Source organism: Brachionichthys hirsutus, chromosome 2, assembly GCF_040956055.1.
Source record: "Brachionichthys hirsutus isolate HB-005 chromosome 2, CSIRO-AGI_Bhir_v1, whole genome shotgun sequence".
Lineage (NCBI taxonomy): Eukaryota > Metazoa > Chordata > Actinopteri > Lophiiformes > Brachionichthyidae > Brachionichthys > Brachionichthys hirsutus.
In genome coordinates this window covers 1,916,586-1,933,854 of record NC_090898.1, presented here as the reverse complement: position 1 = coordinate 1,933,854, position 17,269 = coordinate 1,916,586, and the positions used below count along the sequence as shown (strand labels likewise).

The 17,269-nt window shown below is 54.5% G+C and overlaps 2 protein-coding genes across 2 annotated transcripts; both read left to right on the top strand.

Moving 5' to 3' along the window:
* Nucleotides 1-2,543: 2,543 nt before the first annotated feature.
* Nucleotides 2,544-12,127, top strand: tbc1d22b (TBC1 domain family, member 22B). The gene is made up of 13 exons (XM_068750108.1): nt 2,544-2,599; nt 6,694-6,880; nt 6,974-7,133; nt 7,469-7,636; nt 8,208-8,278; nt 8,370-8,498; nt 8,623-8,688; nt 8,911-9,025; nt 10,131-10,237; nt 10,313-10,388; nt 10,518-10,645; nt 10,764-10,859; nt 11,819-12,127. The coding sequence occupies exons 1-13, from the start codon at nt 2,544-2,546 to the stop codon at nt 11,945-11,947; spliced, it is 1,488 nt and encodes a 495-aa protein (XP_068606209.1). The 3' UTR covers nt 11,948-12,127.
* A 3,399-nt stretch (nt 12,128-15,526) lies between these two features.
* Nucleotides 15,527-17,005, top strand: si:ch211-148l7.4 (uncharacterized protein LOC563603 homolog). Its single transcript, XM_068750096.1, has one exon. The coding sequence runs from the start codon at nt 15,527-15,529 to the stop codon at nt 17,003-17,005; it is 1,479 nt and encodes a 492-aa protein (XP_068606197.1).
* Nucleotides 17,006-17,269: the final 264 nt, after the last annotated feature.

Sequence of the window (17,269 nt, the reverse complement as noted above, 5' to 3'; positions counted from 1 at the left end):
CTGTACATCACCAAAGCCCGAAGGTCGGGGTTTCTTCTGTTTGATCTTATTGTTTGAAGTTTGTGGCTGAATAATTAGGATGATTAAAAAAAAGAAATGTTTAGGACACACATTGTTGCAGCCATAGTGACTATGTTTGTAACGGATATAAAGTGAGTAAAAACCACGATTCCTGACAAACACTGTTATTAATCAATACCTCAAATGTCCTAGCTTGTTATAACTATTTATTGAGTATTAAAATAGGTTTACAGAATTAAAGTTAGCACGTGTGACACAGAGGACAAAAAACTCACCCTTTTACAAAAGCTGTGAATCGAGTCCCGCTTAAAAGTTACAATAGGAATAAAAACAATTAAAAAAGAGTCCAGTAAAACTTTACTTCATGTAAAAGCTATAACTCCCCAAAAGTTCTGAAAGCTGTTAGAAGTGCAGAACAGAACAAACACCGGGTCACAGGTAGAGAGCAGAGAGACGGCCGTTTCCGTAGCGACTGCTGTCAGAGTGGTTTCACCCCCCAGGAAGACAGCGCGTCGCAGCGCTGTCCTCTGACGAGCTGCACAAGCGGGTCAGACAGTAAAATCGGAGCCGGGGGGGCTTCGACTTCACCAAATACACGCCATGAAAAAGCACATCACACATTTGGATTTGCAGCAGACTTGGGTTGCAAAAAGAAACGACTCAAGTTGAAAGGCCTGGTGGGCTGGCAGGAGAATGTGGTTTAGCCCGTTTCGTGCCCCGGGGCAACTCGAGGAGTCGCACACACAGTCCCCATTGTCCTGCCTTGTGACTCCGCTAGCGCCTGCTCCCTGGACACCACTTTGCCCCCCGGCTGGCCACATCCAGGCAGAAGCAAAAAGTCACAGGACTCACTGGGGGCAAGGTTCAAAAGCCCGAAAGAATTCATTACAAAAGCGGAATTCAATAAAAAATACTGCGCTAGTCAAGCAAGTAGCAAAATATAAACGCTCACCTGGATTGTGTCCGTTGGGAACGTTGGAGACGGGAAGTGCCGAGATTTCCCTAAACAAACACACACAAACAATTCAAATGCAGGCCAGCATGTAAACTGACTCTCAGTCGCGTCTGCAGAATGTCCATTTGCTTGTATTTGAATAGGACAAAAGGACGCTGCACGCTGCTGAGTGTAAGTACCGGGGCTCGGAGACACAAAGGAAATATTACCCGAAAACTACTCTACCACCATCGGTCGAGGCCTGATGTACCTTCACAGACAGGTGATGTGGGCGTGGCCTCTGGTGAGGTCAACTACCTGTGGTTAGAACACAGGAAACACTTTTCAAGTGTTGACAGTAAATACAGCTGGTTTGATTTTGGCCCAGGCGCTGCTGCTGTGGCGGGGAATGCCTGCCCTCAGGTGGACGGAGGGGACACAGCATGAGACAAGAGACGCGTCATTCATCATGAGACACAGAGGGAGCATTTAGGTCGGTGGTCTGAAGGATGGATGGTTGGATGGGTGGATGGATGGATGGATGGGTGGATGGATGGATGGATGGATGGATGGATGGATGGATGGGTGGATGGATGGATGGATGGATGGATGGGTGGATGGATGGATGGATGGATGGATGGATGGATGGGTGGATGGGTGGATGGATGGATGGGTGGGTGGGTTTAAACATCAGTCTCCCAGAGGGCCAGCATTTGCTATGACAGTAGTCTGAACACCTGAGTCCCTGTCCCTGTCTCATCACCTGGGACGTCTTGCCTTGGTCAAACACACTTTTTCTCTATGGGATATGAACTAATGTGTGTCGGGATTTGAACTAATGTGTGTCGGGATATGAACTAATGTGTGTCGGGATTTGAACTAATGTGTGTCGGGATATGAACTAATGTGTGTCGGCATATGAACTAATGTGTGTCGGGATATGAACTAATGTGTGTCGGGATTTGAACTAATGTGTGCCGGGATTTGAACTACTGTGTGTCGGGATTTGAACTAATGTGTGTCGGGATTTGAACTAATGTGTGTCGGGATTTGAACTAATGTGTGTCGGCATATGAACTAATGTGTGTCGGGATTTGAACTAATGTGTGTCGGGATTTGAACTAATATATGTCGGGATTTGAACTAATATATGTCGGGATTTGAACTAATGTGTGTCGGGGGACGAACTAATGTGTGTCGGGGGATGAACTAATCTCTTCCCTGCCTGGAGCGTCTCCTCAACAATGCACTGCTGTAACCCCGCCTTCCTCTTCCTATTGGCCGGATTCACTGCACCTGTTCTTCCAACGCACCAATCACACACTTCCGTCAGTGGGGTCCAAGATGGCGGCTTCCGGTGCGCTGCTGCCGTCATCGCCCCGTTTACAGTCTACCTATTCCGACCTGCTGATGGTTCCAACTTTGTGAGGAGCGGACCGGGAGGTACCGGGCGGTACCGGGAGGTGCTGCGCGGGGCTGAGCCGGCGCTGAGCCGGCGCTGGTGAAACCCGGAAGCGGATTCCCCATGGTTCGATCGTGCGTGGAACCGGTTTCGGTGTCGGCGTGACGGGGGCCGTGTTCTGCGAGTATGGCCACCGACAGCAGGACACAGTTCTGGAGAAGAACCGCGAAGGGTCCCGGAAGGTGGGCTTGTCTTCTTTCTATCACGGTTATCCAAAAACGTACCGGTACCGTTCAAACCGTCGGTACCGAAGCGTGTCGGTAATACCAGTTTGAGCTCGAGTGAAGGCGCGCTGGGCTCGTTTTTACCGGGTCGGTTCCGTTCTGGTTTGGGTTCTACTTCCCCTTTGGACCTCACCTGCCTGGCTGACGAGCCCAGCGTCCGGTACCGGATCTCAACTCACACCTGCCCGAAGCGGAACGCTTGAAATCCAACTTTTAGAACAAATGTTGATGCAGAACTTATTGATCCAGTCGGTCCCACCAGGAACCCACGGATTACCGGTGGGGTCCAAACGCCGTGCGAAGCCGCAACACGTGAACTCAACATGAACTCAACGTGAACTCCATAACCATGTAATCAATAAAGCACGGAATGTAAATAAAATAAAATAAAACGGCACGAAATCAAATATTAGATCAATGAAACCAGCCAGGAGGGAATCAAAATCTCATTCAAGTGGAATTTGATCCGTCCATCATCCCACCTATCCGTCCATCATCCCATCCATCCGTCCATCATCCCACCTATCCGTCCATCATCCCACCCATCCGTCCATCATCCCACCCACCCATCCGTCCATCATCCCACCTATCCGTCCATCATCCCATCAATCCATCATCATCCCACCCATCCGTCCATCATCCCACCTATCCGTCCATCATCCCATCCATCCGTCCATCATCCCACCCATCCGTCCATCATCCCACCTATCCGTCCATCATCCCATCAATCCATCATCATCCCACCCATCCGTCCATCATCCCACCTATCCGTCCATCATCCCATCCGTCCATCATCCCACCCATCCGTCCATCATCCCATCCGTCCATCATCCCACCTATCCGTCCATCATCCCATCCGTCCATCATCCCATCCGTCCATCATCCCACCCATCCGTCCATCATCCCACCCACCGTCCCCAGGCCAGCCGAGGGACATAGTCTCTCCAGTGTGTCCTGGGTCTTCCCTCCTCCCGGCGGGACATGCCTCCCCAGGAGTCGTCGGTAATGGTCCTTGATCGGCGTGAGTGAACCAGGCGTCAAGCTGTCGGAGCAGAGACTCTGGCGCCGCCAGCCGCCCCAGGTGTTAGCGTGGTGTTAGCGCGACATGTGGTTCATGATATTTATTCATAAGTGCATATGCTAACAAAAGCTACGCTAGTTTGAATGATGAGCGTACCCAATGTCACCCTGGTGACTGCTTGTTGTTAGCTTGTTGTTAGCCGCCGGTTTAAACCGTAGGTGTGAAGCTGAGTGGTTGTTTGACCTTCACGCGACCCCGCGATGAGCTGGCGTCTCATCCGGGGTCCGCCTCCCGTAGCCAGCTGGGATGGGCGTGCCCCGCCTCCCGCCCGTAGCCAGCTTGGGGGGGGGGGGTGCCCCGCCTCCCCCCGTAGCCAGCTGGGAGGGGTGTGCCCCGCCTCCCGCCCGTAGCCAGCTTGGGGGGGGGGGTGCCCCGCCTCCCCCCGTAGCGAGCTGGGAGGGGTGTGCCCCGCCTCCCGCCCGTAGCCAGCTGGGGGGGGGTGCCCCGCCTCCCCCCGTAGCCAGCTGGGATGGGTGTGCCCCGCCTCCCGCCCGTAGCCAGCTGGGGAGGGCGTGCCCCGCCTCCCGCCCGTAGCCGGCTTGGGGGGGGGGTGCCCCGCCTCCCGCCCGTAGCCAGCTTGGGGGGGGGGGGGGGGGGGGGTGCCCCGCCTCCTGCCCGTAGCCTGCTGGGATGGGTGTGCCCCGCCTCCCGCCCGTAGCCAGCTGGGGGGGGCGTGCCCCGCCTCCCGCCCGTAGCCGGCTTGGGAGGGGTGTGCCCCGCCTCCCCCCGTAGCCAGCTGGGGGGGGGCGTGCCCCGCCTCCCGCCTGTAGCCAGCTGGGGGGGTGTGATCTCATGTTTTGATGAGTTTTAAGCTCAGGAGCAGAAAAGATAATAAATGGATAAAGTTTTTAATGCATCGATTGAAAGCAAGGTGGGGGGTTGTTCCTACAGCCCAACGCCGTGCAGGATGAACACCTTCTGATGCCTGCAACATCCTGTCAGTAATGGGGTGGGGGGGGGGGGGGGCACAGCCCTCCGTGTGCTCGGCAGAGCTAGCCTGAGGTGAGGTCCTCATGTTGCCTTGTTTTCAGGACATTACATCAGATTCAGATTATTGTCGTGCAACATGTAGCATTAATGAGTACATACAAGTACAGAACACATCAGCATCAGGAGTGGATACACAGATGTGTACAAGCAGCAGTACAACTAGTATAATCACGCAGTGCAGACAGAACAGTGCAAGTTACCGTTAGTAAAGTGTTCATGAGTCTTCCAGCCGAGGGGAAGAAGCTGATCTTGTGGTCTGGTTCTGGTTCTGGTCCGGATGGACCGTAGCCTCCTGCCTGAGGGGAGAGGGTCAAAGACTCCGTGTCCAGGGTGAGACGGGTCGGCTGTGATCAAAGCTGGATCAGCCTGTAGGGCGTTTTCCACTTTCATTTTGAGTGCGACTCCAAATCCAATGAATTTGATTTCCGTTGATCGTTTTTGTGTGATTTCCTTGTCAGCAGAACGGAGTATTACAGCGTGTTACTTTAGTGTTCCCTACGCTTTAGTGTTCCCTACGCTTTAGTGTTCCCGCCGCTTTAGTGTTCCTACGCTTTAGTGTTCCTACGCTTTAGTGTTCCCTACGCTTTAGCGTTCCCTCCGCTTTAGCGTTCCCTCCGCTTTAGTGTTCCTACGCTTTAGTGTTCCCTACGCTTTAGTGTTCCTACGCTTTAGTGTTCCTACGCTTTAGTGTTCCTACGCTTTAGTGTTCCTACGCTTTAGTGTTCCCTACGCTTTAGTGTTCCCTACGCTTTAGTGTTCCTACGCTTTAGTGTTCCCTACGCTTTAGTGTTCCTACGCTTTAGTGTTCCCTACGCTTTAGTGTTCCCTACGCTTTAGTGTTCCCGCCGCTTTAGTGTTCCTACGCTTTAGTGTTCCCTACGCTTTAGTGTTCCTACGCTTTAGTGTTCCCTACGCTTTAGTGTTCCTACGCTTTAGTGTTCCTACGCTTTAGTGTTCCCTACGCTTTAGTGTTCCTACGCTTTAGTGTTCCCTACGCTTTAGTGTTCCTACGCTTTAGTGTTCCCTACGCTTTAGTGTTCCCTACGCTTTAGTGTTCCCTACGCTTTAGTGTTCCCTCCGCTTTAGTGTTCCCTACGCTTTAGTGTTCCCTACGCTTTAGTGCTCCCTACGCTTTAGTGTTCCTACGCTTTAGTGTTCCCTACGCTTTAGTGTTCCCTACGCTTTAGTGTTCCTACGCTTTAGTGTTCCTACGCTTTAGTGTTCCCTACGCTTTAGTGTTCCCGCCGCTTTAGTGTTCCCTACGCTTTAGTGTTCCCTACGCTTTAGTGTTCCTACGCTTTAGTGTTCCCTACGCTTTAGTGTTCCTACGCTTTGGTGTTCCCTACGCTTTAGTGTTCCCTACGCTTTAGTGTTCCTACGCTTTAGTGTTCCCTACGCTTTAGTGTTCCCTATGCTTTAGTGTTCCCTACGCTTTAGTGTTCCCTACGCTTTAGTGTTCCCTACGCTTTAGTGTTCCCTATGCTTTAGTGTTCCCTACGCTTTAGTGTTCCTACGCTTTAGTGTTCCCTACGCTTTAGTGTTCCTACGCTTTGGTGTTCCCTACGTTTTAGTGTTCCCTACGCTTTAGTGTTCCTACGCTTTAGTGTTCCCTACGCTTTAGTGTTCCCTACGCTTTAGTGTTCCCTACGCTTTAGTGTTCCCTCCGTTCTGGACTCTTCTCTCGCCTGTCCTCTCGCGTGACGTCTGGAATCGCTCCGGTTCATTCCGCTGTTTGATTCATCAGTCATGCCTGCTTTCTCGGATCAAGCAGAGGAGATAATAATCTGTAATTCCCGGGTTCAGCAATAAACCCCTGCATCAGATTACACCTGGGACTCAAACAAAGAGCACCTTGGAGCTGTCGTTTTGAACATGAACATTTGAAAGAACGTCCTCCAGCACTAGCGAGTCCATCATCTCTGCCAGCGGTTGCTTGAGCGGCGATGGAGACGGTCTTGATGTCTTCATTTGTCCTCTACAGGTATCCCAAAGACACAAAGCCCAAACTCAACAGCCTGAAGTCGAAGAAGGCGTCCAGCTTCCACGAGTTCGCCTGCAGCACCAATGATGCCTGGGACATTGACGATGAGGAGGATGAGGATTTCCTCAGGACCCTTGGCCCTCCACCCCCGCTATCAGACCGGCACTCTCCGTCCACACAGACACGGGTATGGACAGGACAGTCTTTGCACGGGGACCAGAACACATCACACACATTGAGCTGCTCCTAAATGAGAGGCCCCCTCTTCTGATTCTTGTAGAATCGGGCCGGTGACGCGCACGCTGGGGAGTTGCACAGATGGGCACCCCCCCGCACAGAAGCTCAAAACCACCAGGAGGTGCAGGAGGACACGGAACACAAGCATGTCAGCGCCGTGGTCCTCAGGTCCAGTAGCGACACGTCCCTCAACACGTCCTCAGGTCAGTGGGTAACATGGAGCGGCAGCCGTAGACCGGACGCGTGTCACAAAGATGTGGAACTCTATAGGGGTTGGGTGCTGCCTCTCGTCCACTTCCTGTACTCTGTGGACCGAACTCCCGGGGACAGTGGCTCTGTAAGATGGCAGAGGTACACGCTCTCCTGAATGGGTTTTAACACGTTGGAAAAACACGAGATTAGTTTTCTTTCATAGTTTCTATTGAACCAGTGCATTTTAATGTCAGGCGTTTAGTGCCCCCCCCCCATTGAGAGCATTCTAAGCGGAGTTTAACATTTGTTTCTATTCATCTTTAAATGTCTCCGTTTTCCTCTGCAGTTCGTTCCATGCTGCAGAAGCAAAACAAGCTCCCAGCTCGACCCATCATTCCCCTGGTGGCTCGCATCTCGGACCAGAATGCATCAGGGGCGCCACCCATGACGGTGCGGGACAAGAGTCGGCTGGACAAATTCAAGCAGCTGCTTGCTACGGCCAACACGGACCTCGGTACAGCACGTCTCACGCCGCTTGTTCTTGGTGTCATGTTTACGGTCTGACCCCACGGACCATTCCGTCCTCCTATCTCGTCTCACCGATATGTTGACATCAGTGGCGCCACATTCAAGAGGTTCATGTCCAACCGGGGTGCAACCTGGTTGTGTTCTTGGTCCTACTCTTTTTCTCTCTACATGAGGCCCCCTGGGTCAATTATAGGGACGCAGAATCTCCGCTATGCAGATGATATTCAAACTTATCTACCAGTGAGCCCAACAGGAAGAGAGCCATTCCACTGACTGCACCAAATGGACTCTGTTATCCCGTCACCGTTAGCTTATGTTTTTCGGACCGCTACAACTGATCGTACTATTTCTCGTGAAATGAGGCGTTCCACCCGAGTATTCCACGTCCATCCTGCCATGTTTCTACCGACGGTATCATCCTCAGTGAAGTCGCGATGCCAACCACGGCTCTGTTGCTTCCAGAGTGCTTCACCAATGCATTGCGTTGATATACGCCAGTGGTCTTTCACAGCTGTAGCTCTTTGTATTATTTTTTTGATCTTTCTCTGCCGATATAGAGGAGCTCCGGAAGCACAGCTGGTCGGGCATCCCGAAAGAAGTCCGTCCGGTCACATGGAGACTCCTCTCTGTAAGTCTCACGATGGATGTGGTGCAACCAGCTCTCCGCCTGTCTGCCACTCCTCAGTGGAGCGTCTCCGTCCCCTCTGCTTGTCTCACAGGGCTACCTGCCTGCCAACAACGACCGCAGAGAGCTGGTGCTAAATAGGAAGCGGGAAGAATACTTTGGCTTCATCGAGCAGTATTACCACTCCAGGACAGATGAGCACCATAAAGACACCTACAGACAGGTAGTACTGCAGTTAGTGACGTCTAAGCTTTGGCCTTTGGACAGTAACGTCCATGCAAAGGATCTGATGTGGCATACAAGATGTTTGAGCGTCCTAACATTCCCATTCTGCTTCTGCCTGTTAGATCCACATTGACATTCCAAGAACCAACCCTCTGATTCCCTTGTTCCAGCAGCCTGTAGTACAAGAAGTAAGAAAAGTATCTCGTGGATTGTCTGAAGATTATATTCATGAATCTGTTTATAGAAAACTTGGATCACATAGATATCGAGGGTCAGTTGTTGAGAACAGAATGGCTGGAGCTAACTAGCTAGCTAACTAGCTAGCCGCGGCAGCATTCAGACGAACCCCTTTGGCTCTCCATTCCTGGCACGGACGCCCTAACGCCTTCGTGCTTTCCTTCATTCCTCAGGTGTTTGAGCGGATCCTCTTTATCTGGGCCATCCGCCACCCGGCTAGTGGTTATGTCCAGGGGATCAACGATCTGGTCACACCCTTCTTCGTTGTCTTCCTGTCTGAGTTCGTCAGTAAGTCACTTCTATAAAGTCCTGTTCATTCACTCTGACTTTGTGATTTCTTTGCTCATTTTCCTTGATGGAAGTTTCATTTTTAGTTTCTGTTTTTGACCGTTTTTGTTTGTTTGTCTGTTCAGTATCACCAAAAAACTACTGGATGGATCTTTTTCATTCTTTTTCATTCATTTTCTATCGCTTTTCCATTCTGCGGGTCACGGGAGTTGCTGGAGCCTATCCCGGCTTGCTATGGGCAGAGGCAGGGTACACCCCGAACGTGTCGCCCCACAGAGACCGACAACCCTTCAAGCACACACTCGCACACTATGGACAATTTTGGGGAAGGTTACTACTACTACTGTACTATCGGCTTGTCCCGTGAGGGGTCGCCACAGCAACCCAACGTTCTCCACTTCACCCTGTCCTTTGCATCGTCCTCCCCAACACCAGCCACTCTCATGTCCTCCCTCACTACGTCCATGTATCTTCTCCTGGGTCGTCCTCTAGCCCTGTTCCCTGGCAGTTCCATCCTCAGCATCCTTCTACCGATATAGTCCCCGTCTCTCCTCTGGACATGTCCAAACCATCAAAGTCTGGTCTCTCTGACCTTGTCTCCAGAACGTCTAACCTTCACTGTCCCTCTTATTGTCTCATTTCTAATCCTGTCCAACCTGGTCACTCCCAAGGAGAACCTCAGCATCTTCATCTTTGCCATTTCTAGCTCCGCCTCCTGTCCTCCATGATTTTTCACTTTCTTTCCACAGTCTCAAAAAAATATCTGGATTTTCCCATTTACTTATAATGGAGGCTTTTTCAAAAAAAGGCTATCTTGTAAAATCTGCATTAAATTCAGTCACCAAGAATCAGAGTCATGAAGGGGTCCGATCTGAACCACCATGAAACATCTTCTGGTTCTGATCCAGAACGAGGTCAGGAACAAATATTACATTTTAACATTAAACCCATTTATGGATTCAAGAATCAGTTAGAAAGATACCAAGAACAGTCTAGAACCTTCTGGTGCTGATCCAGATCACCGTGTGGACGGTGTAGATCCAGTTAGGAGGGCAGTGAGCTGCCTTTCTAGCTCCAGTGAAGTAACGTCCGCTTCTTGTTGCAGCGGAGGATGTGGAGAACTTTGACGTGGCGGCGCTGCCGCTGGACGCCCGGAGGAACATCGAAGCTGACAGCTTCTGGTGCATGAGCAAGCTGCTGGATGGAATACAGGTGCGGAACCGCAGGCGTCCCGCCGGCTCCTGTTCAGAATGAGAATGTGCCGGATAACTGCTGCTCTCCCTTCAGGACAACTACACCTTCGCTCAGCCTGGAATCCAGAACAAAGTGAAGGCGTTGGAGGAGCTGGTCAGCAGGATAGACGGTGAGTCGACGCCCGTCAGGCTGGATACACCTCAATGACTCGCTTCACATCCTGTGTGTGCGCGTGTGTGCGCGTGTGTGTGCGCGTGTGTGTGCGCGTGTGTGTGTGTGCGTGTGTGTGTCCATCCAGTTGACATTCACAGTCATTTCAAAAAGTACGAGGTTGAGTATCTGCAGTTTGCGTTCCGCTGGATGAACAACCTGCTGATGAGGGAGCTGCCGCTCCGTTGTACTATCCGTCTCTGGGACACCTACCAGGTACGCCGTAGAACCCCCCCCCCCGTGCACTGTACATGCTCTGGGATTAGGACACGCGTTATTCTACCTCTGGGTGGCCCGTGCTTGTTGTCTTTGACTCGTGTCCTGCTGTCCTCAGGCTGAAGCAGAGGGGTTCTCCCACTTCCACCTCTATGTCTGTGCTGCTTTCCTCATCGAGTGGCGCAAAGAGATTCTCTCCATGGTTGACTTTCAGGTGCCCGAATCTCTGCAGCGCTGAGCATGTTGCTGGTGATCCCCGAGTCGTGAATCCTCTTCTAGTCCAGTCAGCCTCAGCGGGCCTTTCTGTCTCGTAGCTACCAAATGTTAGCTTGCGTGTCCTTTTAAAGTACAGCCCGTTAGTTCTAAAAACAATATTTGGATATCTAAAAGTTTGCTTCAGTTGTTTAAATGTATAGAAAGTATTTTTCATTTAAAGAAAAACTTAATTGAGACCGTTTTTAGTGAAATTAACAATTTCGGTAATATTTTGAACAATTTTTAAAGCCATGAAATGAAATGTTTGTATTTCCTGATTGCTCCATGAAGTACGGAAGGCGATTCCTTTGTCTGACGTAGACCCGTCGTGTCCCTGACGTAGTCCCGTCGTGTCCCTGTCATAGACCCGTCGTGTCCCTGACGTAGTCCCGTCGTGTCCCTGTTGTAGTCCCGTCGTGTCCCTGACATAGACCCGTCGTGTCCCTGTCGTAGTCCCGTCGTGTCCCTGACATAGACCCGTCGTGTCCCTGACATAGACCCGTCGTGTCCCTGACATAGACCCGTCGTGTCCCTGACATAGTCCCGTCGTGTCCCTGTCGTAGTCCCGTCGTGTCCCTGACATAGACCCGTCGTGTCCCTGACATAGACCCGTCGTGTCCCTGACGTAGTCCCGTCGTGTCCCTGACGTAGTCCCGTCGTGTCCCTGACGTAGGCCCGTCGTGTCCCTGACGTAGTCCCGTCGTGTCCCCGTCGTGTCCCTGACGTAGACCCGTCGTGTCCCTGTCGTAGACCCGTCGTGTCCCTGACGTAGACCCGTCGTGTCCCTGTCGTAGTCCCGTCGTGTCCCTGACGTAGACCCGTTGTGTCCCCGTCGTGTCCCTGTCGTAGTCCCGTCGTGTCCCTGTCGTGTCCCTGTCTCAGACCCGTTGTGTAGCGGTAACCTTGTGCTGCGTTCAGGGCCTCCTCTTGCTGCTGCAGAACGTTCCTACCATCCACTGGGGGAACGAGGAGGTGGGGCTGCTGCTGGCTGAAGCCTACAGACTCAAGTATACGTTTGCAGATGCGCCGAGCCACTACAAGAGGTAGTCCAGACGCCGCCCTGCGAGACGGATGGACCCGCAGCGTCTGGTGTTTCAGGTACAGGACGCCGCTCCGGTGGAAATGAAGTCCGGTGGAAATGGAGTCCGGTGGTCCGGGTGAGAGCGCTGCAGCGCTGCGGGGTCCGAGCCGGCCGCCATCACACACGCCTGCTTTGGGTTCTGCACCGCGGACTGTTTCCCAAGAGAACAGAAGGGATGCGGGATGTGTGTGAGGTCATCCTCTCTGTGGGTGACCTCACACACACACACGCCAGAATGTGTGTGTGTGAAGACCACCTGCCTGGACTCCAGTAGACCTGGAGGCTGGGGGCTCCATGGATCACACCCCACAGGCGCCGGGTCGGACTGGGATCTGGTCCCGCTGGAGGCGGAGTTAACTTTAAAACCATTCCTCACCACGGGAGAGCTGCTCCGTGCCAAACTCACCCAAGTCCTCGCGTCTTCCCATTTGTCCTGCTCATTGGCCTGACATGCCCCGCCCACTACCGGGTGACGGCGTTATTCACCTCGGCCTTCAGGGGCCAGAATGTTGATGCTGACAGGTGTGTGTGGATTCACACCCCCGTGCTACGCTACGCTACGTTAGCTGTAGCATCAGAACCTGCTACCGTTGGTCCTGAATCCCAGTGACAATCTGAAGACGCTGCAGGTTCTGTTCTGGGTTTAATGGGAGGTTTTTAACGAAGAAGCAACCGTGGATTTTAGAATCCTTGTTCCTAAATCAAATGTGACCTTTTTGTTTTAAAGATGAATCCTGGCGTTCTTGGAATCCTGACGCAGAGCAGCACGTTTCAGATTCCGCGTACTTTGATATTTGTTTCTGCTGGGAGATATTTCTGTCCATATTTGAGGTGTAACATGGACGTCCATGGCTGTGTCTCCGGTTTGTCTCCTGTTTGAGCGTGTCCCTGCTCGTCTCGCTTGTGTTTTTAAAGGCGTGTCGATCCGCGCCGGTACTTTGATTTCCATGCTATCGGGTTTTTAACGTTTGTCCTGTGGTCAAAGACTTCACTGTGAAAACCGGGCTGGTCTGAAGTCGGTGCTTTCTGAGCAGGATTGATGTCCCAGCTCAACGTAAACGACTCAGACAATCATCTGAGGACAGAGGGACGTTTTATTCGTGGCATGGTTCAGTCATTTTGATTTGAGCGGCTCTTGGTCGTCCCCAAACCTTCAGCCCAACGATCCGTCTGAATGTTTTCGTGCCTTTGGCCTTAAATCAGTTTTCTTCGTTCAGGTTCTCCAGAAGATTCTGTCATTATTAAATCGATATTTATTCCGTGCAGATTTTTCTGAAGCTAAAAATACGATGCTGAAGCGTTCATGTTTCAGCAATGCCGCGTCTTTGTTGGGACCGAGTGTTTCAGTTGTACAGACTTCTAAAAAGAAGAGTGAATAAAAGAGGAGTATCTGCTGTAATCTGTGTCATTTGTTGTGATCCTGCTCCGGACTACGCTGCTTCCTGCTCCGGACTACGCTGCTTCCTGCTCCGGACCGCGCTGCTTCCTGCTCCGGACTACGCTGCGTCCTGCTCCGGACTGCGCTGCTTCCTGCTCCGGACCGCGCTGCTTCCTGCTCCGGACTGCGCTGCTTCCTGCTCCGGACTGCGCTGCTTCCTGCTCCGGACTGCGCTGCTTCCTGCTCCGGACTGCGCTGCTTCCTGCTCCGGGCTGCGCTGCTTCCTGCTCCGGACTGCGCTGCTTCCCGCTCCGGACTGCGCTGCTTCCCGCTCCGGACCGCGCTGCTTCCCGCTCCGGACCGCGCTGCTTCCCGCTCCGGACCGCGCTGCTTCCCGCTCCGGACCGCGCTGCTTCCCGCTCCGGACCGCGCTGCTTCCCGCTCCGGACCGCGCTGCTTCCCGCTCCGGACCGCGCTGCTTCCCGCTCCGGACCGCGCTGCTTCCCGCTCCGGACCGCGCTGCTTCCCGCTCCGGACCGCGCTGCTTCCCGCTCCGGACCGCGCTGCTTCCCGCTCCGGACCGCGCTGCTTCCCGCTCCGGACCGCGCTGCTTTCTGCTCCGGACCGCGCTGCTTCCCGCTCCGGACCGCGCTGCTTTCTGCTCCGGACCGCGCTGCTTCCTGCTCCGGACTGCGCTGCTTCCTGCTCCGGACTCGCTTCATTGTAGTTCATTCTTACATGAAGTCATGATAGAAATGCTTCGTCTGCCGTTCTCAGATCCACTTTATTGTCGGTTAGATGCGCTGTTTCGGTAAATACATTTAACTCTTCTACTGTTGGGGCCGGATTGTAAAAACAGAGTTGATTCATTCTAGATAAATAATAATAAAAGTCTCAGCCACGGTGCCTACATTACCCAGAACACCTATCGCTGTTCCAGCAACACACACCGGGAAACCAACACGTAAAAACACTGAACTCCATTAATAGTTATAAGTAGTGCGCAGACACGCGCCCGGACAACGTGCACGAACGAGCCTCTGATTTACGCGGCTGGAACATCTACTTCCGGGTTAGCTAACAGACTCGCTTTTTTTCTTCCTGCGAGAAAAACAAGGCGGTCACGTGGCGGAAGTGACGACAGCAGCTGGGACGCAAAGTCTGGTAGATCCAAGCCGAGTTTAGTTCTCGTCTTTTCGTCGCCATGCCGCGGCCTCTGCGTGGGTCTGGCCGGCGGAGTCCTCGGTCCACGCCGCGTGTCTGAGCTCCGGGGTAAGTCCTTCTTATAGCGGGTTAGCGCTGCTAGCGCCGGGCTAGCGTTAGCACACACGAAGCTAGCCTGCGGCCGCGCAGTGACGCGGGTCGTCCCGCTCCACGGAGCCCACGCTGTCCCGTCGGGATCCGGCGGCGGCTACCGTTCATTGCGTGGGAGGGGACGTTAACGGAACCACTGACGGCTGTTTATCCACGCAGCCGCGAGTCGCTCCGCACAATGGCGGGTTCCGCTTTCTCTCCTGAACACGGTTTACAAACGTGCAGATGATCAGAAGTACCGGAAACACCGGGGATGACCGGAGGCCAGCCCGCCCGCGTGCGTGTTTCCGGTACAACGCGAGGCGTCGTGAAGGTTCGGGCTGGGCGGAATGGACCTCGGCACGTCTCACGGGATAAAAAGCTACAAACCTCAACCCGTGTAATTAAATGTATTGATTTATTGGTAACAAACTAGATCAGCGGAAAGGACTCGGAGTTAAAGAATTTAATTTAGTCTCAACTTCAAACAGCAAAACAAAAACAAAAACTCGAAGACTTCAGCTCAGCGACTTCATTTTGTGTTTTTGATGGGCTGAGTGTCTCCCCCGACTGTCTCTCCCCCCGACCGTCTCTCCCCCCGACCGTCTCCCTCCCCGGCCGTCTCGCTTCGGGACAGTCTTCGTCCTGAACTCTGTGTTTCTGTTGGGGGTGCTAGAACGCCGTTGTCTTGTTGGCACCTTTAGCGTCACCGTCTCTCGCTGCTCGTCTGCTCTACCGAACCCAAACCTTCCGTATTCCAGTTAATTAAAACGCATGCAAGCGGAACTGAAGACGTCGTCCTTGATGTCCAGGTTTCTGACTCGTCCCGCTTTAATTCCATCAATGCAGGAGGCGCTTGCTGAAAGCGGAGACGATGGACGGCGTCAGCTGGACCGCCACGCGGGCCCAGGAGCTGTTCAGCCGCCCCGGGACGCCGGCGGGAACTCTGACGAAGCTGGCCCGCTTCATCGCACGGTCTGACCCGAAGCGACACGCTCAAAGTCAGAGGCAGCGTCGGTCTCTCCTCGGGCGGGAGGGTGGCGAGGGCGTCCCGCGTGCGTCGGGCGTCCCGCGTGCGTCGGGCGTCCCGCGCCAGCAGGAGCTCGGGCGCGCTCTGCCCAAGCCGCACCGCTGTCCCTCCTGCCGCCTGGAGTTCTCGCTCAGATCTTCCCTACATTTGCATAAGTGTGATCAAGACTCCGCCCAATGTGAGATTTGTCACGGGGAGGCTCGCCGTGGGTCTCCGGCAGATCCGGGCGGGCCACAGGACGTGTCCTCTCACTGCCAGCCTCAGCGCTTGGACAGCAGCCCCTACGCGTGTGCCCCGTGTGGGAGGGGCTTTAGCCAGAAGCAGGCTCTCCTGCAGCATCAGCAGGCCGGGTGTGGCGAGCCCCCTGACGGGGACAGGGGCTCGCCACGCCCCGGCAGTCCACGCGACTCCCAGCCGGCTGCTGAGGGAGACTCGTCCCCCTCCGAGTCCTCAGACACCCCGGGGTCCGGCAGCGGCGTCGTCAACATGTGCCGGTTCTGTCCAAGAGCCTTCCGCACACAGGCCGGGCTGCAACGCCATCGCCTGGCCGACCACGCTGAGGGACGGACGACGGGTCCGCGGGGAGGAAAGGGAGCGCACGTCACGATGAGCGGAGATCCAGCGAAGAAGAAGCCTCTGAGCTGTCGTTCCTGCGGCGTGGCGTTCGGGACCAGCGCCGAGCTGCGTCTTCACCGGGAGGAGACGCACAGCAGAGAAAAGGACGTCCGGAGAGAGCCGGCGCCCGCCGCCAGGAAGCGCCGGAGGGGCGGCGCCTATCCGTGTCAGGTCTGCGGGAAAGTCTTCCTCCACCATTTGTCACTCCGGGCACATTACAGACAGCACTCGGCCTCCAGCTGCACCACAGCCGAAACCAAAGGTGGCGCCAAAGACTCCCGCGCAGCGCCCAAGCAAGTCCAGAAAGGCGTCCCGGATAACAAGACCGTCAGGAGAGCGGGCCGGGCCGGGAGCAGCGCGGCCGATCCGGACGGCTGCAGGGACGCGCCGGGACTGGAGGACGACCTTGACGGGGAGTTTCCGTGCCCCTCCTGTGCGGAGGTGTTCTCTCGTCAGTCCCCGCTGAGGGCGCACATGGAGCTGCACCAGTCGTCGGTGAAGAGGGGGCGGTGCAGCGTGTGCACGGACGGCATGGACACGTGCGAGTGGCCGGGCGCCAGGAGACGCCGGCTGTACCACTGCGTGCCCTGCCAGCAGGGCTTCTCGGCGCTGGAGCCGTTCCTAGAGCACTGCCAGGAGCACCTGCGGGTGAAGGTGGACGAGGACAGCGTCTCGGAGGGCGTCTCCCGTCAGGCCCGCGAGGCCTGAGGCTCGACCCTTGACCCCCGAGGACAGCGTCTCGGAGGGCGTCTCCCGTCAGGCCCGCGAGGCCTGAGGCTCGACCCTCGACCCCCGACCCCCGAGGACAGCGTCTCGGAGGGCGTCTCCCGTCAGGCCCGCGAGGCCTGAGGCTCGACCCTCGACCCCCGAGGACAGCGTCTCGGCACCGAGTGCCTTATTGCAAGTCGGATCATCGATGAAGCGGCTTCCCTGTCCCAGCGTAGCGAGGTCAAAGGGCCATGCTGGACTTGT

Coding starts and splice junctions, on each gene's coding strand:
- tbc1d22b (XM_068750108.1), top strand. CDS start 2,544: ATGGCCACCGACAGCAGGACACAGTTCTGGAGAAGAACCGCGAAGGGT. Junction 6,881..6,973: donor CTCCGTCCACACAGACACGG/GTATGGACAGGA, acceptor TGATTCTTGTAG/AATCGGGCCGGTGACGCGCA. Junction 10,860..11,818: donor TCTCCATGGTTGACTTTCAG/GTGCCCGAATCT, acceptor TGCTGCGTTCAG/GGCCTCCTCTTGCTGCTGCA.
- si:ch211-148l7.4 (XM_068750096.1), top strand. CDS start 15,527: ATGGACGGCGTCAGCTGGACCGCCACGCGGGCCCAGGAGCTGTTCAGC.